General features: G+C 44.3%; 1 protein-coding gene across 1 annotated transcript in view; it reads left to right on the forward strand.

Annotated features, from left to right (window-relative positions):
• LOC139304040 (receptor-type tyrosine-protein phosphatase mu-like) overlaps window positions 1-24946 on the forward strand; it is a 130824-nt gene that overhangs the window by 12746 nt on the left and 93132 nt on the right. The window contains exon 2 of the mRNA XM_070927876.1: window positions 19395-19511. Within this exon, the coding sequence (XP_070783977.1) occupies window positions 19395-19511 (117 nt within the window). The remainder of the gene's footprint in view (window positions 1-19394; window positions 19512-24946) is intronic.

A 24946-nucleotide genomic window follows, 5' to 3' on the forward strand; every position in this document is an offset into this window, starting at 1 on the left:
TTAACCTTCTGTGACATCACTGGAATACATTTAATAAAGTGTGGAAGAGTCAGCGTGAAGCTGTTCTCAGATCAGTTTATTAAAACTCTTTTCTCCTGACTGGAGAACAAGAGGTTAAAAACAGTCCAGCAGCCACAGTAATAATCTGAGCAACAGTCTCATGATGAGAGTCCGAAACACCTGAACGTCCTGTTATTAAAGACTTCACCTGGGTGGAATCAGTGGAGGAGGAGGAGGAGGACGAGGACGCCCTTCATGCAGAATAACTTTTAAAATCCATCAGTGATGCAGTGAGAGAGAACAGGAAACACTCTTCTTCAGTCACCTCATCTCATCTTTTCATTTGATCTTGTTTCATCATCAGCTGCTGACACGTCACCTCGTCTCGTCTGGTCCAGTGTGTCTCCGTCTTCTCTGCAGCCATTGTTCATAGCTCCGCTCCCGGAGGCCGAACAGCCTCACACCTGCTGTGACTGTGTTACCATGTGTTACCGTGTGTGTTACCCTGTGTTACTGTGTGTGTTACCGTGTGCGTTACCGTGTGTGTTGTATTGTGTTATGTTGAAACTGAGTCCCGTGGGAGAAGACCTTTTCAGCCTCTGCCAGGCTGAATGATCTCCCCGTCTCTCTCTGCTGGAGGTTAGAGATGACCTTCTGTATGCTGGGGTGATGAGGGGGGTGTCAGAGGGTGAGATGCAGACTCTGGTGTACTCTTCATCAGCTGGAGGTGTCATCCTTGACATTTACACCGCTGTGTGTGTGTGTGTGTGTGTGTGTGTGTGTGTCATCCAGTCGTTTGTTGTATTAATTGTCTGGCTATTTGTTTAGACACTCGAAAATCCTCTGATTTCTCTATGGAGTCTGGTATGTTAGGAACAAGCAATACCTTTTTGTGCATCAGCCCGAAAGTGGCTCCTGTTCTTGAACTCTTGTGGTCGCAGACGTGATGCTGGTCTCTTCTGAAAGGGAAGTCTTTGGATTTTACTATAAGAAAAGTTAGAATGAGTCTAAAGTGATTTATAGAGGGACAAACATGGTCATGTAAGTGTAGGCCCCTCTACATTTCTTTGAATTGTACTCTTTCGTCTTATATTTAATTCCAGATATTTAGAAAAGCTTTGGCAATGTTGTTCTGAACTAGTGCTTAACATATTAGTCCATCAATCATCTCTGATAATCAATTAAATGTGTATGAAGTGAAACCTCTGGTGTCAGTTTGTCAACTGTGTAAACACTACACTGATACACTGACATGTATTCATTTTCATATATAGATATAAATAATTGTTAATCAATAATGGAAACGTTTGTTGAGTTGGATGTTGAATGAAACAGAATAAGATTTAGTGAACTTCAGTAAAACTCGACACCTGAGAACCAGACAATCTGCTGTATTGATCACTGCAGCACACACACACACACACACACACACACACACAGATTTATGATGACTCAGCAGGACAGAAAAAGTCCTCTAAATGTCTCTCTCTCTTTTACTGCTTCACTTTCTCTTTGTACTCGTCGTCCTCCTCACCTCTTCTTCTTCTTCTGTATCTCCTCATCATCCAGCTCCTTCTTCTCTCCTCGGCTGTCAGCAGTCACAGATCTGCTGTTACTCTGATAGTTAAATGCTTTTGCCACTTATTTGTGATTTATGCAGAATTACTTATTACTGAACGTTATCATTCACCTCTCTCTGGATCCAACACAGTTTAGAACAAAGTACCCAGCATGCATCAGCAACAATCCCACAATCCCCCTGTGATACTGATGTCAGAGATAGAGAGGAAAGGACTCAAGGAAATAAGGAGGAAGACAGATTAAGAACCAGAGATATTTCTTTTCTTTCTTTCTTTGATTATCTGGAACACAGATAATCTGACATGATTGTGGTTTATGATGTGTCCTAATCTGCAGGGTGTGTGTGTGTGTGTGTGTGTGTGCTTAAAGAAGCCCATCTGTTGACTCTGGATCATTTTCATTTTTAATTAAAAGTCACCCTCATTTACATATTTGTCTGTCTGTCTGACTGTCTGGTAACTACGGTAACAGTCTTCATGCATCTGTCTTACATCAGTGGTATCGAAATGACAGTGGTAACCATGGCAACAGTTACAGTTTTGCAGTGGTAACCATGGTAAAGGCTTAAATCTATTAGGTCATATAGAAAAAAGACCTAGAATTCAGCCCTGTGGGATGCCCACCGGTGGACTGAGAACCCTGATGTCTCTGTTGAGGTTTGATATCAGGACCTGAATGTGGTTCTAACTCGAGAGAATCCCATGTTTTGATTCCTGAAAACTATTTTTCCATAGTTTATTTTGACTACTAGAACATTCTCAAAAACTCACTCAACCTCCTAGAACAAAGGGCTCTTACACTATTGAATCTACGCAAACATAGAACCAGCCATAGAACCCACTCAGGCATTCATAGAACCTCTTGAGGACCACTGAAACCTCCTTGAGTATCTCTGTGACCACCTGAAGGACTACTAGAACTTATGAAGCATTCTCAGTACCGCTAGAATCTTAAAAATCTTTCTAAAACCTTCTCAAGAAGCCATGAAGCCACCTTCCCAACAACCACTTAAAGTTCAAGTCAACTTCAAGAACCCCTCAAACCTCCCTAAGGACCCATGGTCCCTCCTGAAAACCACTGAAAATCCCTTAAGAACCCCTAGACCCTCTTTAGGTACCCCAATAGCCTCTTGGCACCCCCTGAGGTACCAGTTCAAACCTCTTAAGAACTCACGGAACATTCCTAGATCCTTCTTATGGATTGCAGGGCTTCCTCAAGTACCTCTATAACTCCTGGGAATTTAGACTAGAATCTCTTGAGGCACCCATAAAAACCCTTGTAACCCTTATCAAGAACCACTACAATGTCCTCAAGCACCTCAAGAATATTTTCATCTGGAAATTCCTTAAGGACCCCTAGAACATCTTCAGGTACTCTAGGAACTTTGTGGAACCTCCCTCAGGACTACCACAACCCTAAGAACCCCATAGAATGTTGAAAACAGATCTGGTTTGTACTTTCTATATATTTTGGCTTCTTTTTTATGTGAAAATCTTGATCAGCATTCAAGAAGAAATCAGAACACAAACATCCTTTTCTGACCTTAAGTCCACCATTAAACAAGCGGGTGGCATGCAAAGGATTGTGGGATGCTGAGGTCCAAAGAATAGACTGTTTCCTCCTCACGTGCACAGCAGAGAGATTTGTGGATGGACCGGCTTCCATGTCGACTAGTTCTGACAGATCTGATCTGGTTCATTGCGGACTTTGACTGAGGCCGAGCCTGAAAGTGGACATAAAGACAGGGTGACAGCTGGTGGTGTCCTCTGGGTGATGAGTTGACAGTCTGACTGATGAGGACGGACAGTGGACACACGGAAACACTCACACCTCCGCTGGCCATCAACACTCACACATAAACCAACCCTGCGGCGGCTGCTGGTTTCACTTCAGCCTGATCTGAAGGGAAACCAGAACGTAACATAGAACATTAACAAACATCAGCTGTCCGTCGTTTAGACTCCTGGAGGTTTGAGGACTTTTGTCTTGTTGATCTTTTTCAGGTGTGATGGTGGGAGTGAAGTGAAGTCACATCTGTCGGCTTCTGTTGTTGTTGCTGTAGTGGTGATGTAACCCAGACAGAATGTTCTCCTCCTGAGGTTCCCATTTGCTCATGAGAACAATACTTTATTGTGGGGGGGTGGGGGGGGGGGGGGTCCTGATGTGAAAGAGATTCTCCTCTTGTTTGTGCTGTGAGAACGTCGTTCAACAGTATGAGTGATGGTTTCAGCTGAAATGTAACTACGGACATGTCGTATCCTGCAGGTTTCCTCCTCTGCTTCCTCCTCCTCCTCCTCCTCGTCCTTGCCAGGAGGAGTTGGAGCCCAGAGGGAGGAGGAGGACTTGCGGGCGGGCGGGGGGGGGGGGGGGGGGGTAATCTGAGTGTGTATGTTACAGGGTAATTATTAGTAATTAGCATATCATTGTAATACCGTCATATAGACAGCCTCGAGTACAGGCAGATAACAGTGATAGCACAACAACACACACACACTCACACACACACACACACACACAATCATACACCCACACACACACACACACACACACCCAGAGGCACTGGGCTGACTGCTGCATTATTCATGTTTGGCCTGAGGCGAGTTAGCTCGCTGTGCTAACGCTAATGCTGTTAGCACCCAGTTACTGTTCCTGCTGGAGATCACAGTTTACACAACACACACACTCTCACACACACACACACACACACACACACACACACACACACACCATTAAACACACACACACACACACAATTAAATACACACACACACACACACACATACAAACACAATTAAACACACACACATACACACAGTAAAATATATACACTTCACATACCTTCACAAACACACACAAATACAGTTTGATGCCCTTGTGTGTGTGTGTGTTTGTGTGTGTTGGGTTTTTGTGTGCGTGTGTTGGGTTTGTGTGTGTGTGTGTGTGTTGGGTTTGTGTGCGTGTGTTTGTGTGTGTTGGGTTTGTGTGTGTGTGTGTGTTGGGTTTGTGTGTGTTTGTGTGTGTTGGGTGTGTGTGTGTGTGTTGGGTTTGTGTATGTGTGTGTGTTGTTGGGTTTGTGTGTGTGTGTGTTGGGTTTGTGTGTATGTGTGTGTGTGTTGGGTTTGTGTGTATGTGTGTGTGTGTTGGGTTTGTGTGTGTTTGTGTGTTGGGTGTGTGTGTGTTGGGTTTGTGTGTGTGTGTGTGTGTGTGTGTGTGTTGGGTTTGTGTGTGTGCGTGTGTGTTGTGTGTGTGTGTGTGTTGGGTTTGTGTATGTGTGTGTGTTGGGTTTGTGTGTGTGTGAGTGTGTTGGGTTTGTGTATGTGTGTGTGTGTTGGGTTTGTGTGTGTGTGAGTGTGTTGGGTTTGTGTATGTGTGTGTGTGTTGGGTTTGTGTGTGTGTGTGTGTGTGTTGGGTGTGTGTGTGTGTGTGTGTTGGGTTTGTGTATGTGTGTGTGTGTTGAGTTTGTGTGTGTGCGTGTGTGTTGGGTGTGTGTGTGTGTGTGTGTGTGTGTGTGTGTGTGTTGGGTGTGTGTGTGTGTGTGTGTGTGTGTGTGTATGTGTGTGTGTGTTGGGTTTGTGTATGTGTGTGTGTGTTGGGTTTGTGTGTGTGTGTGTGTGTGTGTGTGTGTTGGGTTTGTGTATGTGTGTGTGTGTTGGGTTTGTGCGTGTGTGTGTGTGTGTGTGTTGGGTTTGTGTATGTGTGCGTGTGTGTTGGGTTTGTGTGTGTGTTGGGTTTGTGTGTGTGTGTGTGTGTGTGTGTGTTGGGTTTGTGTGTGTGCGTGTGTGTTGCGTTTGTGTGTATGTGTGTGTGTGTTGGGTTTGTGTGTGCGTGTGCGTGTGTGTTGGGTGTAGTCACTCTGTTGAACTTTGTCTCTAATCAGTGTTTCTTTTTATAGACGTCACTGAGGACATGTTAATGTGTGTGTGTAACATGACCATGTCCTTTCCTACCACCTCTCTCTCTTTCTTCTTCTTTCTTTCTTTCTTTCCTTACCTCACTCTTTTCTTCCCTACCTCCTTATATACTCTCCTCCCTCCTCCTTTCCTTCTCCACCCTCTTGTTTAGTTTTCCATGGCCATGTTTCCTCTTTCCTTCTCTGCCTCCGTCCTTCCTTCTGGCTGATTATCACCCATCCGTCAAACAAACACAATCTGTTGTTTTCATGCTGCCATCTTGTCTCATCCTCACTGTCACTGTGTGTGTGTCTGTGTGTGTGTGTGTGTTAGGGCTGCACGATATATCGTCACATCGCAGGACGTGTGATGTCATGTAAGGTGTCATGCACAGCGACCCACCAATCAGAATCATTCTTGAACAAATTACCAAACAACCACAAAGTGAAGATGAGCGAGGGACGGGAGAAAAACACCAACAAGGAAGATCTGGAAAGGTTGATGTTGACTACAAACAGGTAGTCTGTCGACAGTGTGATAATATGTTTGAGGATTTAAGGAGCTGAACCAGGTCTGACTGATCCAAAGCCAAACACGCTTCCAGACAGCAGAGAAGAATCACTGTGCCAATCAACAGTTGGTTCAGTTTTATTCAGGTCTAGACCGGACTCTTTATCAAGTTACCAAAGAGAGTTTTAAAACCATGATCCGGTCTTCACACATCTGTTTTTGTCAAGTTGGGACAGAGCTGTCACAAGTGGAATATCAGCACAACAGGGCGGCTTGGGTCTAGACGAGACATGTCCAGACCAGAAAGCCGAGAAGTCTCCGAGAGGTCCCTTTAGCTGTAGCAAAGGGGGACTCGCCAAGCCGGCCTGCAAGTATCTGTAGAGTCCTGCTGCAAGCTGGACACGCGCGCGTGTGTGTGTGTGTGTGTGTGTGTGTGCGTGCGTGCGTGCGTGCATGTGTTGTGTCTCACCAGCTAAATGCCATCAGAGGCCTCTGCTGTTTGTCACAGTGTGTGTGTGTGTGTGTGTGTGTGTGTGTGTGTGCATGTGTGTCTGTGTGTGTGTGTGTGTCTCACTGTGTGTGTGTGTGTGTGTGTGTGTTGCCATCAGAGGCCTCTGCTGTCTGTCACAGTGTGTGTGTGTCCACTGTCACTTCCAATCACACACACACACACACACACACACAGCCCCAGGTGCTGCTGGGAGCTGCACGTGTCACTGCCCCCCTGCCTGTCTGGTCTTGTCCAATCACCTCTCAGGGTTTAGTTTCGCTAGGTGCTGCCCTAACCCATCACCACATGCTAACTGTGAGGCTAACCACTGCTAAAGCTAAACACACACACACACACACACACACACACACTCTGAGAGCTGCTGGTGTCTGACAGCAGATAATAACACACACATTAGACTGAGCTGGTTACACACTGCTAATTAATGTGTGTGTGTGAAGGGGGGGTCATAGATTAACATGGGGGAGGGGGGCAGACATGATTCTGGGTCAGTGTGTGTGTGTGTGTGTGTGTGTGTGTGTGTGTGTGAGATGGATAGACAAAGAGAGGAAACGGCTGCTTCCTATAGAAGTCTGACGCACAATAACACACATTCCTCTCCTTCTCTGCAACCTTCTCTCCTTTCATGCCTCCTTATTTCTCTCTCTCACACACACACAGTGTGAAGGTGTGTGTGTGTGTGTGTGACCTCTGGTCCTCCAGCTGTCGAAGCGTTTGCTGAACAAACATGATATGAATGCTTTAAGACTTTTTAAATCATCATGTTCCCTCATCAGTCTTCTTCTTCACTGCCTTTGTTGGCGTGTTACCTCCACCTGTGGATCAGTGGGGTCATGTGACTCCACCAACGTTTAGTGTCAACAGCTGCTCTGAGGTCAGTGTGTGGACATGTATCACTCAAATCATTACAGTTTAGGGTGAATACTTGGTTTAAGGTTAGGTTAAGGTTAGGTTAAGATTAGTTTAAGGTAAGTTAAGGTTAGGTTAGGTTAAGATTAGTTTAAGGTTAGGTTAAGGTTAGGGGTAGAGTAAGTAAGAAATGATTGTAAGTCAATGTAATGTCCTCTGTAGTGATGGAAACATGACTGTGTGTGTTCACTCTGACCTGAACAACAGTACCTCCACTATGAGTAGTACTACTACTCTTAATACTGTGACTACTGCTGCTGCTGGAACTGATCCTCTGACTCAGGCAGTCCTGATGCCTAGATATCCTGATCTGGCCTCTGTTTGTGTATTTTCTTGATTTTCTCATTCCTCCAGTTTCTTCTTTTGCAGATTCTTCATCTGCTTTCTTTGTTTGTCTGAGTTTGTTTCTTCTTCATGTAGTTTCTGTGTTGTCTAATTCCTTCTGTGTCTAGATTCATCTTCATCTTGTGAGTAGTCCTGTCTTCTTTTTCTTTATTGTCTAGTTTCTGTGATGTCTTTGTGTAGATTCCTCTTCATCATCCAGGTTCATGTTTGTCTTCATCTTTCTTCTGGTTCTTATGTTGTCTAGATTATTTCATCTACTTTCTTTACTGATTGTTTGTCATCCTGTTTCTTTGTTGTTAATAGTCCTCTATTTCCAGTTCCTCCATGAAGTGTTTCACTGTTATTCAGACAGATTTGTAGTTTTTGCCGATACATGTGAGAAACAAGAGTCAGCTGGTCAGTGAACCTATAATCAGTGTTTCCTCAGAGAAGAAGTCCTGAAACCCTGCAAGTGTGTTTGTGGCGTAGTTAAGATTCCCCTGGTCACCCAGCGTTGGGTAATCCTGAACAACAAGTCTCTCTGTGTGAGAGAGACAGACTCTTTATTTTCATCATCACATCAGCAGCCAACAAAAACCAAAATAAATTCACATTTTACCAAAACGAACTGACCCAGGACCAAATGAACTGAATGAAGACTCCTTTATTTTAACACCAGTCCAAAGAGCAGCCGATCTGTCGGGCCACAGAAAATAATCAAATAATAAACATTTGTTAAATGTGAATACGTCATATAGGTCACGAGTAGACGCTGTAGTCTTGTAATATTATTGAGTAATGTTTCACATTCAGATCAGACTCCAGACCTTCTGTTCATAGTAGAATTACACAAAGTCACGCTGCCTTTCTCTCTTTTTGTCCACATTGTTGAGGACGTGGTCATCTTGCTTGAATAAACTTTATTGTAATTGTAACAGAGCAACACTGACCTGGGTTCAGTGTTTACGTTCAGTGTGAGCTCCACGTCGTCGTCGCTCAGTTGATCCTTGAACATGAAAGTCGCAGGTTCTGTTCTTACAGAAAGGAAGATTATGTGTTGTGAGTTCAGATGAATAAAACCAGTGAGCAGCTTCATAGAGAGAGGACAGGAACAGAGAGAAGGAGTGTTACAGAAAAAACCACAGAAAGAGAGAGAGACGGGTCATTTTCCTAATCAGGACCAGATGGTTTCATTCAGACTTACATACTTCAGAGAGAGGGAGGGCGAGCGAGCATCAGAAACACAGACAGACAGAGAGAGAGAGAGAGGCGGGAGGAAGGACAGATGAAAAGAGAGGAAGAGTTTGTAAAAGAAAGAAGACGAGTGCAGCTCCACCCAGGCGCTCAGCCAGCAGAGTGTGTGTGTGTGTGTGTGTGTGTGTGTGTGTGTGATTGGCTGTTAATAGATTACAGTGGAATAGGGATTGGCAGCAGCAGAGGTCTAATCCGGCCCACCAGCAGATCTGCTAAATGTTATCAGATCTCTACGGACTCTAATGGAGAAGATTTCACCACTGCAGAGACAAAGAGAGTCTGAGAGGGAAAACTTGTCCTCCTCTTCCTCTTCAGGCCTCTTCTACGTTCTGCTTTGTCTGCTTTCTTTGTCCAGTTGTCTCTAGTTTCTGCATATAGATTCATCGTGTTCCTGCTTCAACCAGTGTCTTCATCGGTTTTTCTTCTTCATCTAAATTCTACTTCATTTACTTACTAGATTCATTGTCATCTAATTTCTGCTTTATTTCGTTTCCTTTGTTCAGTAGAAACTAGTTGATTAGATTCTTCCTCATCTGTTGAAGTGATTTACATTAATGTTCCTCACAGCAACGAAAGAGACTCGATGCAGTTTCCACTTTCGTTGTCTAGTTTGTGTCCTCGCCCTGTTTATTTTTCTGGATCCGTCACCTGATGTGGACTTTGTGTTTTCTTCATCTTGTATCTTCGTGCACTTTCTTAGTTGATGTTTCTTCATCGAGATGAATCAAGTTTCTTCTTCTAATTGATGTATTTTTATGTTCTTAGTTTCTTTGTCGTCTAGATTATTTATCTAGATTCATTGCTTTGTTTTCCCTCTGGTTTTTGCTTCCTCTTGATACTTTCTTGTCGATTGTCTTCATTGTCTGGATTTTTCTTGATCTTGTGTCTTCTTCGTTGTCCCTTTTGTTTTTTAGATGTCACGTTAAATGTGTGTCTCTCTGTAAAACTGACCACATGAAGAAGAGTTTAAAACGGCAGCTCAAAATCTTATTGGCCCAAAACTAAAACATAGAGTGTAAAATAAAACAGTGTGCGTGTGTGTCGGCTCTGTCACACACATCCATCTCACAGCTCCACCTCTTCAGGAAATGCTCATCTCCATGGTAACGCTGCTGGAGGTGCCCAGACTTGGTGCCCTCCCTCTGAGCGCCAAAAGGTCAAAGATCACGACCCGTGTTCAGGTTTCACACCGACAGGGCTCACACAACGTAAGCGTTTAAACATGACACACACACACGTACCGTTTTGCTTTCAGCGAGGTCACAGTAACCATGGCAACAGCAACATCCCGACATACAAAGGAGTGAGGAATGTGTGTGTGACATTTCATCCTGACGCTCACTTCCTGTTTGTGGAGCAGCTGCTCTTTCAAAGTCAAACAGCTTTATTAGTAGGAACACATTCAGATACAGTCGAGGGCATCAATATGTTACAGATTAACATGATTAATAATCATTAACGTTACAACTAACCATTATTATTATTGATTAATTCCTCTCACTGTGTCATCAAGGTGAGGTCATCAAACTGTCTGACCAACAGTTGGATATTCAAATCATCATTTAGTTTACTATAATATGTATATATATACTGTATGTATGTAAGTGTAAAGAGTTCATTAGTTTTGTTTTGTATTTTGTGTTGAGAATAACGGAGGCGTGTTTAAAGGGTTAATGATCCTCACAGTGCTACAACTTTTAGGAGAGGACTTGTAGTTATTGATCAGGAGACTGGAGACAATCAATAGCTGCACATTATGATTAATTACTGCTGGTTTACACACACACACACACTGTCCTCAGGGTGTGTTTTCTGTTCCCTGTCATCACTCTGTGTCTGTGAGTATATGTGTGTGTGTGTGTGTGTGTGTGTGTGTGTGTTGTATGTGAAGGAACGACGCAGTGGAAACGTGTGTGTGTGTGTTTTTCTCTCATTTCCTGTCGAGGCGAAGAACACCCCGACAACAATCTGCTCCCTCTGAAACTGTCTCTCTGTCTGTCCGTCTCTCTGTCTGTTGGTCCGTCCGTCTGTCTTTTCTATGATGAAAAGGGGGCGAACAAATGGAGGAAGAAAGACAGACAGTTGAGCAGAGACAGACAGGCAGACTGACAGATAGCGGAGCAGAGACAGACAGACAGCTGAGCAGAGAGAGGCAGACAGCCGAGCAGAGAGAGACAGACAGCTGAGCAGAGAGACAGACAGTTGAGCAGAGAGAGGCAGACAGCTGAGCAGAGAGAGACAGACAGCTGAGCAGAGACAGACAGACAGACAGTTGAGCAGAGACAGACAGATGTCGTGTTTCTGTGTTAAAGCTCAAACTGATTTTCTGTTATTTATGTGTGTGTATGTATTATTATTCAGCAGTAGTTATAATGTTATAAAGTAGTAGTATTAGCAGGATTACTATCAGCACTAATAGCAATATTAGCAGCATTTCTATCAGTACAAATAGCAGTATTAGCGGCATTTCTATCAGTCCTAATAGCAGCATTAGCAGCATTTCTATCAGTACAAATAGCAGTATTAGCAGCATTTCTATCAGTCCTAATAGCAGTATTAGCAGCATTTCTATCAGCACTAACAGTAACAGTAGTAGTAGTATCAGTAGTACTAAGAGTAGTAGTAACAGTAGTAGTATTAGCAGTAACAACAGTAGTAGTATTAGCAGTAACAATAGCTGTAGTATTAGATGTAACAGCAGTAGTAGTATTAGCAGTAACAGCAGTAGTAGTATTAGCAGTAACAATAGCTGTAGTATTAGAAGTAACAGCAGTAGTAGTACTAGAAGTAACAGCAGTAGTAGTATTAGCAGTAACAGCAGTAGTAGTATTAACAGTAACAACAGTAGTAGTATTAGCAGTAACAACAGTTGTAGTATTAGCAGTAATAGCAGTAGTAGTATTAGCAGTAACAGTATTAGTAGTATTAGCAGGAACAGCAGTAGTAGTATTAGCAGTAACAGCAGAAGTAGTATTAGCAGTAACAGCAGTAGTAGTATTAGCAGTATTAGCAGTAACAACAGTTGTAGTATTAGCAGTAGCAACAGTTGTAGTATTAGCAGTAACAACATTTGTAGTATTAGCAGTAACAGCAGCAGTAGTATTAGCAGTATTAGCAGTAACAGCAGTTGTAGTATTAGCAATATTAGCAGTAACAGCAGTGGTAGTATTAGCAGTATTAGCAGTAACAGCAGTATTAGTACACACACAGTTCTCTCTCTACAGTTCAGTGTCGGGCGATCAAGAGGCTGAGATTGCTTTGCTGTGTGTTTTCCTCTGAGAGAGAGATAGTGGTGTGTGTGTGTGTGTGAGTGTGTGTGTGTGTGTGCGTGTGTGTGTTAGTGTGTGTGTGTGTGTGTGTGCGCGTGTGTGTGCATGTGTGTGTGTGTCCAGTTTGTTATATAGATGCAAATTCATGGAAGTAGATTAAACAGATTGTGTCTCATATCTGTTGATGAGCTAACACTGTCCTGCGGGATGTGTGTGTGTGTGTGTGTGTGTGTGTGTGTGTGTGTGTGTGTGTGTGTGTGTGTGTGTGTGTGTGTGTGTGTGTGTGTGTGTGTGTGCGTGCGTGCGTGCGTGCGTGCGTGCGTGCGTGTGTTTAATGTGCCTTCTGTTACAAAGAAAGAAAATGAGCCTTCCAGCTATTTAATGTCAACGCTTTGAGATGACGGCTACACACACACACACACACACACACACACACACGCAGTCATTACACTGAAGAGGCTGACGAGGCGTCAAACCCCCCGATGTCACAATATATATTTACAGACACGCTCATACACATTCAGTGTGTGTGTGAATGGAGGGATTTAGACGTCTTTGAGTCTCAGAGGAGGGGGTTTACATCTATTATCTGTGTGTGTGTGTGTGTGTGTGTGTGTGTGTGTGTGTGTGTGTGTGTGTGTGTAACCAGCAGGGACGATGCTGGGAAATGTTAATGAACTGGAACTGTCTCACTCTGAAGAACATTATATGTTTACAAGCTGCTCTGTTCGCTTCAAACTGATGACGACAAGACAATAGAAAATAAGAAGGCTCAGAGTTACAGCATGTCTGTCACCTGGCTCACAGAACACATCACTAAACACCTGTTTACTATACTGCACTGTGTGTACTCAACTCTGAGTGTGGGAATATAATATATGTTGCTCTACAGTCCCACAATGCAATGCTCCACATGTTATAGATGAGCAAACGACTGACCTGGCAGGTGTGTCTGAAATCTGAATCTAAGTAACTGAGTACTGTTCTTCAGTACAATTTGAGGTACTTGTACTCCTTCCCCACTACATCTCAGAGGGAAATCTGTACCTTTTACTCCACAGTTACTAGTTAAAAACTCATATTCAATTCAATTTATATAGCGCCAAATCACAACGAAAGTCATCTCATGACACATGACACAGACAGAGAGAGACACAGACAGAAAGAGAGAGAGAGACAGAGAGACACAGACAGAGAGAGAGACAGAGACACAGACAGAGATTTTTTGATTTTTGAAATCAACTTTATTAGCCGCTCTTCAAATGTACACAGCGTCCATTAAAAGCCTAATAAATTACATTAAAAAACCTTCCAGAAATAAATAAATAACTTAGACGAGCACATCTCCATAGCTGAGTTCTCCCTCTGCCACAGAACAGAGAACCTTTTTAAAACCCCAGACCTGCTGGAACGAGTCCAGGTCACCTGCTGCCTTATAAAAGCTAAATCAACCAGGACTCTGGACTTGATCATCTTCACACAGACAGGAACAACATCAACGATCAACCCGTCCTCCACCGTCCTCCTCCGGCTCACATACACCGCCATCTTGGCCTGTCCTAAAACAAAGTTTAAAACCTGGCATTTGTGCTTGTGCTGGCGAGTGTATTTAAAACCACAAATAAAAACCTGTTTGTTAAAAACCTCTCCACATCTGGTAAAAACAGTTTGTAAAAACAGAAACAGCGCAGAAAGACGGTGACACTCATAAAAACAGTGAAAGACAGTCTCTCTTTGGTCACAAAATGGACATTTGTCCTCTACAGATGGATTGATGACTGACACAAAGGAGTTCACTGCTAAAATTCCATGAAGGATCCTCCACTGCAAGTCAGCATGTTTTTTTGACAGTGGAGGTTTGTACAAAGACCTCCATGAAGGTCTTGATCTGGGATCCAGACCCAGGTAACTCCTCCATGGAGTGTCAGTCCGTCTGTTTAATTTGTCTCTGTTCAAAGTTTTTACCATTAGTTTGTAAAAGGTTTTCCCTGAGGCCCCCTCCAGGGAGGCAGGATTTACAGGCTCCATCAGAGGATCAGAGGATACGGATCCTCTCTGTTTGGAGCGACTGTACCATTGATAAAAGAGTTTAAAAGTAGGCACTCAGTTTGCGTCTCCAGTGCTCCAGCAGCTGCTCGGTGACTCGGACGGACCTCAACCCCAACCGAGTGGCCAGCCTAGCGGGGTCCTCCAGCCGAGGCCCAGACAGCTCCGCTACCTGTCCCAGCGTGGAGACCCCTGCAGTCTGCAGCAGTCTGGACAGTGTGGCTCCTCCCCAGCTGGGACAATCCAGCCAGTACAGGGAGCCCACCTTCTCCTGTCTCTCTTTCTTCAGCAGGTTCCACACCCTAAAAACACTCTTAAAAAAACCCGGCAGGGACGATGTGCTCATCTCAGTGGTATCCATTAAAAACAGGTTAAAATCTAGACCCAGGTTGTTAAAACATTTCAGGATGCAACAGGATAAAGGTCTGTACAGAGTGTCCTCTGGTCCAGTAAGCAGTCTTTGTAGGAATTATCAGAATCAGAATCAGAATCAGAAATACTTTATTGATCCCCGGGGGGAAATTGTACAGCACCGGTGCTCCCATTCCAGAGTAGGAAAATAGCATAATTTAGAACTAAAGGTATGTACAAAATATAAAAATAAGAAATAGAAAATAAAAAATATACACATTTACAGTATTTAAGTGATGGTAATTACAGGTGGAAAGCAGCACCCCTGCTGGCTAGATGGACCAGGCCCTGCCCCCCCTCCTCCTTAGGAAGGAAGAGGACACTCTGTGGGACCCAGTGCATACTATCCCAAAAGAAATCAATTAAAACCCTCTGTATCTGAGCCAGGAGAGAAACTGGAGGATCGACGCAGGCCAACCGGTGCCACAGGGCAGATGAAACAAGGTTGTTTAAAATCAAGGTACGGCTTCTGTAGGACATCTTTGGTAAAAGCCACTTCCACTTTGACAGCCGACCTTTAACCTTTTCAAGGACAAATCGTCCCAGTTCTTACTTGTGAAGGCCTCATCGCCAAGGAAAACTCCAAGGTATTTGAGCTTTCCCTTCCTCCAGACTAAAGCACCAGGTAGCCTGAGCCAATCCCCCAGCCTCTCCCCCACCATCACAGCCTCGCTCTTCCCCCAGTTTACCTTTGCAGATGAGATAAAACCAAACTTGTTGACAGCGTCTGCTAAAATGTCCACATCTCTTTGTGTATTGACCAGCACAATAAGGTCATCAGCATACGCAGACAGCTTAAAAGGCACATTACAATGAGGGAAACACACACCACTAAGATCATTTGTCAGTTTGTGAAGCAGAGGCTCGAAGGCTACAGAATACAGCATGCCAGAGAGAGAGCATCCCAATGAACTGGAGAGTTCCAAAACATCTCGAGCAGCATTGTCACTTATGAGCCTGCCGGGCACACAGTAAGTCTGGTCGGGGTGGATGATGGATGCCATCACCTCTCTCAGCCTCAAGGCCAGAGCTTTGGACAGGATTTTATAATCTGTTCACAGCAGAGAGACCGGCCTCCAGTTCTTGAGGTCCTGCAGGTCTCCCTTCTTGGGCAGCAGAGTGATGACGGCCCTCCTGCAGCTCAGAGGTAGTCTCCCTCTCTGGAGTCTGTCTGTCAGGACCTCGAGCAGGTCTTCTCCTACTTCAGACCAGAAGGACTTATAGAAGTCCACAGGAAGGCCGTCCATCCCCGGAGCTCTGCCGCTCTGCAAACTCGCCATGGATGTGAACAGCTCCTGCAGAGTTATGTCTGCCTCCAGGTGACGGTTTGCTTCTGTGCTCACCTGAGGGAGACCATGTGACCATTCACTCTTAAAGAGGTCACTGTAGAAACCGGCCGCAAGCTTCCTGTTCTCAGATGAGTCTGAGATCTCAGAGCCGTTACCCGATCGTAAAGCATGAATGATCTTCCTTTGTCCATTTTTCTGCTCCAACCCAAAGAAGAACTGAGAGGGGGCGTCCATCTGTGAGATGTTCAGGAAACGAGACCTGACCAGAGCTCCCTGTGCCGTAACGCCCAGCATGCTGGCTATGGCTGACTTTTTGGACTTGAGGGAGTCTAAAAGCCCTCGATCTCCTGTAGACTCTGCTAAAGTCTGCAGTTCTACTACCTCCGTCTCCAGATCCTTCATAGACCGGGTTATGTCTCTAGTGACATTGCGAGTGAACTGCTGGCAAAGTTGTTTAATTTGTACTTTGCCAAAATCCCACCACTGCTGAATACAGCTAAAAGCAGGTTTACTCTCTCTGTGGGAACACCAAATCAATTTAAAAGCAGTTTTAAAAACCTGGTCATTTAAAAGAGCCGTGTTAAAATGCCAATAGGTGCTATTTAAAGGAACATTTTTTATAAAAACAGAGCAGGAGACAAGACAGTGATCAGAAAAGCCCACAGGCTGAATGTGACTTCTCTTAAAGATGTTCACATGGTGATTAAAACAATAGAGGCGGTCCAGTCTGGCCAGAGATAAAACATTTCCTCTTGAGTGACTCCAGGTGTACTGCCTGTTATTCCTGTTAAAACCCCTCCACACATCAGACAGCTCATGTGTCTCAATGAGCTGCCTGATCCTGCAGGACGAGGCAGGATGAGGCTCAGGATGATTCCTGTCTAGGTTTGGATTTTCTGTGCAATTAAAATCACCCCCTAAAAACAGAAAATCATCGATGCTACAAGCTCTAACGGTATCAGATAAAATGTTTAAAAATGCCACCCTGTCCACCCCAATGGTGGGCGCGTAGACATTTAAAAACACTAACTTTACCTTTTCATAAAGAGCTTTAACTCTCAATAAAACACCTGGAATAATTTCTTCCACTTCGTAGGAAACGGGTAAAAAACTTCTGGCTTCTAAAATCCCCACTCCTCCACTGCAGCTGGACTTGTGGCTTAAAATGACACCCCCATTAAAAGCCCTCCTCCAGTCACTCTCATTGTCTTTGGTGCTGTGGGTTTCCTGTACAAACATCACGTCCACTTTCTTTAACTCCATTAGTTTAAAAAGAGCAGCTCTCTTAAGATCAGCCCTGGCTCCATTCAGGTTTAAAATGCTGATGTTAAAATCACACATGGAGATAAAAGAGACAACAGTGATGAGACCAGTCAGTAAAACAGAGAGGCTCAACATCTTTTTAAGAAACATCTTCATCAGTATTGATTTGTGCTTTCACTCTCACTATCAGTTTTCTCAGTCGATATATTTCCTGATCTGTGAGCAGCACCTCACCACATGTTCCTGACTTTCTGGTCAGAGGCCTGGCTGACTTCACGAACAGTCTGAGATCTGAGAAGTGATCTCCGACTATCGGCAGCCGGGCTCCTTTGGTTCGCTCCAGAAAAGCCTGGATGTCAGCAGGAGGGTAAAGAGGCAGAGAGAAGAAGTCGCTCTCTGACTCCACCGACACTTTGGCCTCTTTAGTCGCTTTCTTTGCTTTAATACTGTCCTGCACAGAGTCAGCGCTTTTCCTTTTCTGATGGACATTGGAACATTTCCTCATGTGACATCTCCTCATCCTCAATGAACTCCTCACACACATTCATACGTTCATGACTTTTTCCACACTTGTTTGTTTGTTTACTTTGATCATTTCCCAACTCGTTTTCTTCCACTGTCTCAGTTTGCTCTTTATTTCTTTGTTCGTTAACATGTTTAAACTGTCCCACACCGCTGGAGCATGCGGGACATATCGGGACAGCTCTTTTGCCAAAACTTCATTCTTGATGAATGGGGGGGTATTAGAAATGGTGACTTTAGTAGCCGGGCTAATGAGGGGGAAAACGGGAGTAAAGGTGTCTTGAATGACTACACCTTTCTCAACCACCTCGCTAACCTTAGCCGTGCTGTCCAGAAACAGAACAATGGCCCCGTTCATACGGGAGGCAGACTTCACGCTGTCACAACCCACCACGCTCCCCACCGCCATCCCCGCAGCAGCCTCCGCCACCGGCATGGTGCTAAACAAAGCACACAGCCCTCAACCACTCACACACACCCCACCACCCCTACACCTACACCACCCCTCTAAACCACACCGCCAACCAAAGAAAAGATCAATAAAACATAAACATAAACACAGAAACCCAAAGAAAAGGAAAAGTTAGAAAAAGTCCCTCACACTGAATGAACTCTGCGATTCCACGCTCTCAGCTCCGCACTCAGTCCGCCATACTCACAGAGAGAAACACAGACAGAGAGAGAGAGAGACAGAGAGAGACAGACAGACAGAGAGAGAGAGGGAGGGAGGGAGGGAGGGAGAGACAGACAGACAGAGACAGAGACAGACAGGGAGGGAGAGAGAGACAGAGAGAGGGACAGACAGAGAGACAGAGAGATAAAGACAGACAGACAGGCAGAGATGTATAGCAGCTATAATTATAATAATAGAAATATGACTGATAATAGTAGTTACAGCTGTAATAATAACTGAGATATGATTAATAATAGCAATAACAGCTTTAATAGTAACAGAACTACGACTAAACATAATAACTGTAGTGATGAGAGTCAGGCAGGCCCATGGCCGCAGCAGTCAGGCGTACCAGGACCACGATCCACAGGAACCTGCGAGACGACAAAGCACAAAGAAACTCCGGGAAGATATAGAGTTAGTAACATGCATATGAGGGAGATGAATGTGTAAAGATGGAGAGGGAGAGGAGGAAAGCTCAGTGCATCATGGGAAGTCCCCCAGCAGTCTAGGCCTATAGCAGCATAACTATGGGCTGGTCCAGGCAGGCCTGAGCCTTAATGAAGAAAATAATCAGCTCATTCATCCACAATGAACTAATAATCATTAGTGGTTAGTTCAGAATGAGCTCCACCTCAACAATTTTACATGCAGGATTTTTTCTGTAACAGAGTATTTTTACTGTTTGGTATTATTACTTTCACTGCAGTAAAGGATCCGAGTACTTCCTGCACTACTGGTTATCCCACATTTTCATTGTGTCAAATAAAATCAACTAAAAGCTTCAGAATCAGAAACTGTTTAGTCGAGTTTATGAACCGTTCAAGACCCACTTTTGATGTGGACTCCCTCTAAGTCTTTGATACCTGACTGTCTCTCTCTCGCTCTCTACAGACTAAAACATGAGCACAATAACTGACCACCTGTCTGTCTGTCTTTCAGCCTGTTTGTCTGGTCAGTCTCCAGACTGTACTCTGGTCCAGTCCAAAGAGGACGACTTCGACTGGGAGCAGGGAGGCACCCAAGACCGACCGGCCAGCAACCCCTGGATCCCTGCAGGTACCTGTCTGTCTGTCTGTCTGCCTTGATGTCTGTCTGAGAGTTTCAAACACCTGAAAGCTCTCTCAGCATCATGGATTCTTGCAGAAGGTGTTCCTTAGGGAACATACGTGGGTCCTCTGAAGTTGGATTTAATTTCATTTTCTTGAACTTCTGGAATGTTAAGTGTCATTCAGTCAACGTTAAACAGACAATGAATGAATCTGACTGATTTCTGCTGCTGCCTCTCAACATAAAAGGTGCATCAAAAGATCAAACAGTTTCTTATTTCCACCTCCAGCAGCTACAGATCAACATGATCCTCCATGTGGAGTCGTGTTTGTGTCTCCTGATGAATGAAGTCCAGGAGCTGAGAGTGAACCAGGACAGGTAGACCAGGAGCTGAGAGAGAACCAGGACAGATAGATCAGGAGCTGAGAGAGAACCAGGACAGATAAACCAGGAGCTGAGAGAGAACCAGGACAGATAGACCAGGAGCTGAGAGAGAACCAGGACAGATAAACCAGGAGCTGAGAGAGAACCAGCATTGCTGGAAAGTGTAATTTTAACTTTCAACAGAGCCCGTCTAGTTGTTTGAGAATAAATGTACATTCCATAATGAAGTATTGAATTATTCCTTTAATGCAGCTTCTCAGTCTGACTGTTTGTACCTGAAGGCAGCACGAGAGAGAAAAAGCTGCAGCAGCTTTTGTGTTATCTACTATTGACTTGCCACAGTTTCTCCTCTGAGTTATAGACGGACAGAGACACAGAACCCAGAGAGATAACACACTGTGTGTGTGTGTGTGTGTGTGTGTGTGTGTGTGTGTGTGTGTGAGTGTGTGTGCGCCGTTTGTCACATGCTTGCAGAGGTTAAGCCACTGACGAATGAGAATGCAGCGCTCTTAAATCACTGAGCCAATCACGTGAGAGACAGCCTGAGCGAGGACACACAGAGAGGAGGTGGTTACTGTCCTGTTTAATGTAATTTATAGGAGAGAGGAGGGGGGGGGGGGGCAAGAGGAGGGGAGAGTTTGTCACCTCCTTTCTTTTCAATAAAAGAGGTGTGTGTGTGTGTTGTGTGTGTGTGTGTGTGTGTCCAGGCAATCAGAGAGCAAACAGCTTCTCTCCCAATGGACACACACACAGTAACACACACACACACACACACACACACACACACACACACCTCCTCTCTGTGGTTCGATCTCCTCCCGGCTGATATGTGGAGCAGTGAGCAGGGTGAGGCAGGGCATTAAATCTAGCTAACCCTCCACCACAGAGAGGCTGGGCGAGCGAGGTGCAGGCAGACAGGGAGAGAGAGAGACAGATGGAGCAGGTTGTGTGTGACGGCAGGACTCCAGGTCCAATTTAAGATCTGTAGGCAGCTGCTGATACTCGATCTGTGTGTTACTGTGTGTGTGTAGTAGTAGGTACCCGCAGTATTTCTGTCCGTTTTTTGTGCTCATGTGACAAGTAGCACCAGTAGCACCAACAGCACCAGCAGCACCAGTATGCACCAGTAGCACCAGTATGCACCAGCATGCACCAGTATGCACCAGTAGCACCAGCAGCACCAGTGTGCACCAGCAGCACCAGTATGCACCAGCAGCACCAGTAAAGATGAAGGAAATCACGCTGATCTTTTAGTAAAAACTTTGGTGAACTTTGACTCGTGGATTTGCTCCATTGACCAACAACAACCGTCCTCTGAGTGGACGGAGAGCCGGAGAGTCCAACATGGAGGAAGCTGTCGTAGCTTATTAGCTAACATCCAGTTTTGTTGAAGCTCCTCTGTCAGAGTATAAACTGCTCCACAACAGAGACCTGGTTCACACAGGTGAACTTATTGTCCTGTTAGCGACTGAGCTAACAAGCTTAGGACTTTCCAAATGGACTTGTTAGCTTGGAGAGCTCTTCAATAACTTTTTATTGAACAGTAGTGAACAAATGGCGAGTAAACAAAACAGTAGACAGAAAATATAGAAAATCTGCAGGAGCTATTGTGCCTGAGTACGAGTTAGCAATTAGCTCTCCAGCAACAATAGTTCACCAACTAGCCCTGTGAGTCCTCACTACATTACCAAGGCTATAGAAAGAGATATTTTGCAAAGTTGCAATGTTTTTGACTTGCAGCTGCGATTGTGAGCACAGCTGTGTAGGAAACAAGTGCACACCTCGCTCATTATACTGCATGGTCAATTTGAATGAACATGAACATGGCAGTCTGTAGGGGGCGCTAGCAGAGCTTTATGATGTGTATCTGCCCAGACATAAAGCTTTACTGCATTTATTTTAAAATAGATGCTTTTTAAAGTAGTTCTGCATGTGTTCTGAAAGCAAGAGGTCTGAAAAAACTCAATACAGCCGGTGTTCCCCCCGCTGTAACTCGTCCGCTTTAATACTGCACACACACACACACACACACACACACACACAGTGAGCAGCAGCGAGGCATCGATTGACCAGTGATTGCAGGCTCCATTTAATGTTCTTATAAATGGTACAAGTTCAATCTAATCTGAACCATGTACCGCTCTCTCTCTCGCTCTCTGCTGTCAGTGTGAACAACAGTAATCTTCTCTAATACCCTTTACTGCCACACACACACACACACACACACACACACACACACACACACAGTGTTTCAGGCTTTGGATGGTGAATATTTTCCTCTCGCTGATTTGTTTCTCTGACTTACCGACTCGTTAGCAGTTCGTTACTGCAGACGGCTTCAAAACGAGGAGCTGAGAACTGAGTGAGTGTGTTAACAAACGTCCTCAGAATTCTCTGCTTTAAACAGATTATCCACTCATATTATCAGTCTGTTGTTTTTCATTATGTTTTAACAAAATCACGTTGTTGTTCTTACTTTTGGTTTTATGAGTCAGAAGAGCTTAAACATCTGGTCACAGTAAGTTAAAAATAAACAGCAGACAGTCCAAACCAACTCTGATGCTGCTTACGCCATTAGTTAGTCTTCTTTTGAGGTAGATTTAGGGCTTCTGTCCACATAGCGGCTTTTTTCAGAGCGCTCCGCCTTTTTTGTGCGTTGCATAAAGGCGCTGTGCCATCACTGTCGCTCCTTTTCAGGCAACCAATCATAAAGACCTATTAGATGGGGCGGGACTTATCACGCTGGTAACCAAGAAAATGGAGGAGAAGCTCGTTCTGATTGTGTCTGTCTGAGCTTCATGATATGTAAGACAGAAACTACCATAGCAGAGACAGAAAAGCAGATCGGCCGGAGATGAATGTTGTGCTGTTATCACCCTATGTGTTGTTAGCTTGTTGTTAGCTTGTTGTTGGCTTGTTGTTAGCAGATAAGATATTGTTGTCATAGAAACAAACAAACACGCAGCATTTTCTTCTCTCACCGTACAAGCGCTTCACCCCAGAGCTGTATGGACACAAGCCCTTAGCCGACAGCTAACCCCACCTAACATGTTCCGGAAGTTTCCTATCAGTAGTTTAGTATCTACTGCTGTACTAGACAATGAATTCATGTGGTTAAAGAGCGAGACATTTTGTTCTAGTAGATAACTCGTTCTACTGATGTTCTGTACTTGTAGATAACTCGTTCTACTAATGTTCTTTACTTGTAGATAACTCGTTCTACTAATGCTCTTTACTGGTAGATAACTTGTTCTACTAATGTTCTTTACTGGTAGATAACTCGTTTTACTAATGTTCTTTACTGCTAGATAACTCGTTCTACTAATGTTCTTTACTTGTAGACAGCCGGTTCTACCAATGTTCTTTACCTGTAGGTAGCCGGTTCTACTGCTGCTCTGTAGACATGTGTTTTTTTCTGTTCTGTTCTCTGGTGCTTTAAGGTTCTGTTGTAGTTGTTTGGTTGTTCCATGTTTCTTCTTCTTTATTCTTCTCAGTTACATGTTTTCTCAGTCAGTGCTTTCCTCAGGCGAGCAGGTCACCGCCTGTCAGTCACAGCTGTCGGCCAATGAAACGCTACGGTCTCAGGCTTTTAATTGATTTGCTCCAATCAGGGATGACCAGAGGGAACACACAAACACACACACACACACCAAAGGCATCTGTGTGTGTGTGTGTGTGTCTCTGTGGGGTTCAGGGTATATTAATATTTCTAATAGGGCTGTTATCAGCCCACTGCCAGCTGTACACAGTAAACACACGCACACACACACACACACACACAGTGAAGCTTGAAGGCAAATATATAAACACAACACACACAAACACACACACATACTCTCTGTCTGTCTGTTGTGTGATAACTCCCACAATGCCTTTCTGTGTTAAAGAGACCTGGAGGTCAAAACCACTTTTCTGTGTGTGTGTGTGTGTGTGTGTGTGTGTGTGTGTGTGTGTGTTATAAAAACAAACTGCTGTAAAACACACACACACACACACACACACAGCTGCAGAGGAGCCAACAGGTAAACAGAGCTTAAAGGTGAACAGGAGTGAGAGACATATAAAGACAGAGAGAGAGAGAATCAGTGTGTGTTTGAAGTTTTGGACTTTGTTTGGCAGATAAATAATAGAAAACTGAGTGTGTATTTGTGTGTTTATTGTGTGTGTGTGTGTGTGTGTGTGTTTGTGTTTGGGTTAATTAGTGTGTTAAAGGGTTTATCAGCGTGTCGGCATGCAGGAGATTCACGCAGCCTTTGAACATGACACGGCTCTGAGTGTGTGAGTGTGTGTGTGTGTGTCAGTATCAGCGTCCTGCCAAAACCAATTAAAAAGCCTCATTCAGGGAGTTTTAACACACAGAGCGACTGTGACTCAAATCCAGCCAATCAGAGGAGAGGTCACACTGATACGCTGGCTCCCTATTGGCCTGTTGTTCAATCTAAACAGTGTGACATTTTGTTCTGTGCCTTCTCCAGTTTCAGACGGACATCGGTTTCATGCACAGATAGCTCCAGGATGGGGTTAGCTTAGCCTAACTTTCGCACAAAGACTGGAAGCAGGAAACTGTTAGCCTAGCTCAAAAGAGAAAAAATCAACAGCTCCGAGTGTGTGTGATTAACATGTTGTAGACAGATGAGTTAGCCCGCCTCCCAGTCGCATCCATCCAATCATTAATCAGCACCACGGCACCCGTCACGCCCAGTCACCAGATCACTTTGATAAAAGAAAACGTTATAAGGACTTTATTTTTTTTATCATTTGTTAAAGTTACGAGTAGAGCCCGACTGATTTATCGGCCAGCCAATTAAATCAGCCAATTTGTGCCTATCACAGATATATCGTAATCGGCGTATATGTTGTCCGAATTTTGCCGATATTAAACATTTTTTTACAGAACATAATGCAGAAAAAGAGTCTTCAGACATAGTTTGTCCAGCAGAGTGCGCTCCGACTCCATTGTTTACAACACTCCCAGCACCGTCTGCAGGGCATCACAGCTGAGCAGAGGTCCGCAGTCCAGCGCGGTCTTCACGGTAAGTTGCTGTAAAGTTAATAAACAA

Source organism: Enoplosus armatus, chromosome 21 (genome assembly GCF_043641665.1).
Source record: "Enoplosus armatus isolate fEnoArm2 chromosome 21, fEnoArm2.hap1, whole genome shotgun sequence".
NCBI classification, from domain to species: domain Eukaryota; kingdom Metazoa; phylum Chordata; class Actinopteri; order Centrarchiformes; family Enoplosidae; genus Enoplosus; species Enoplosus armatus.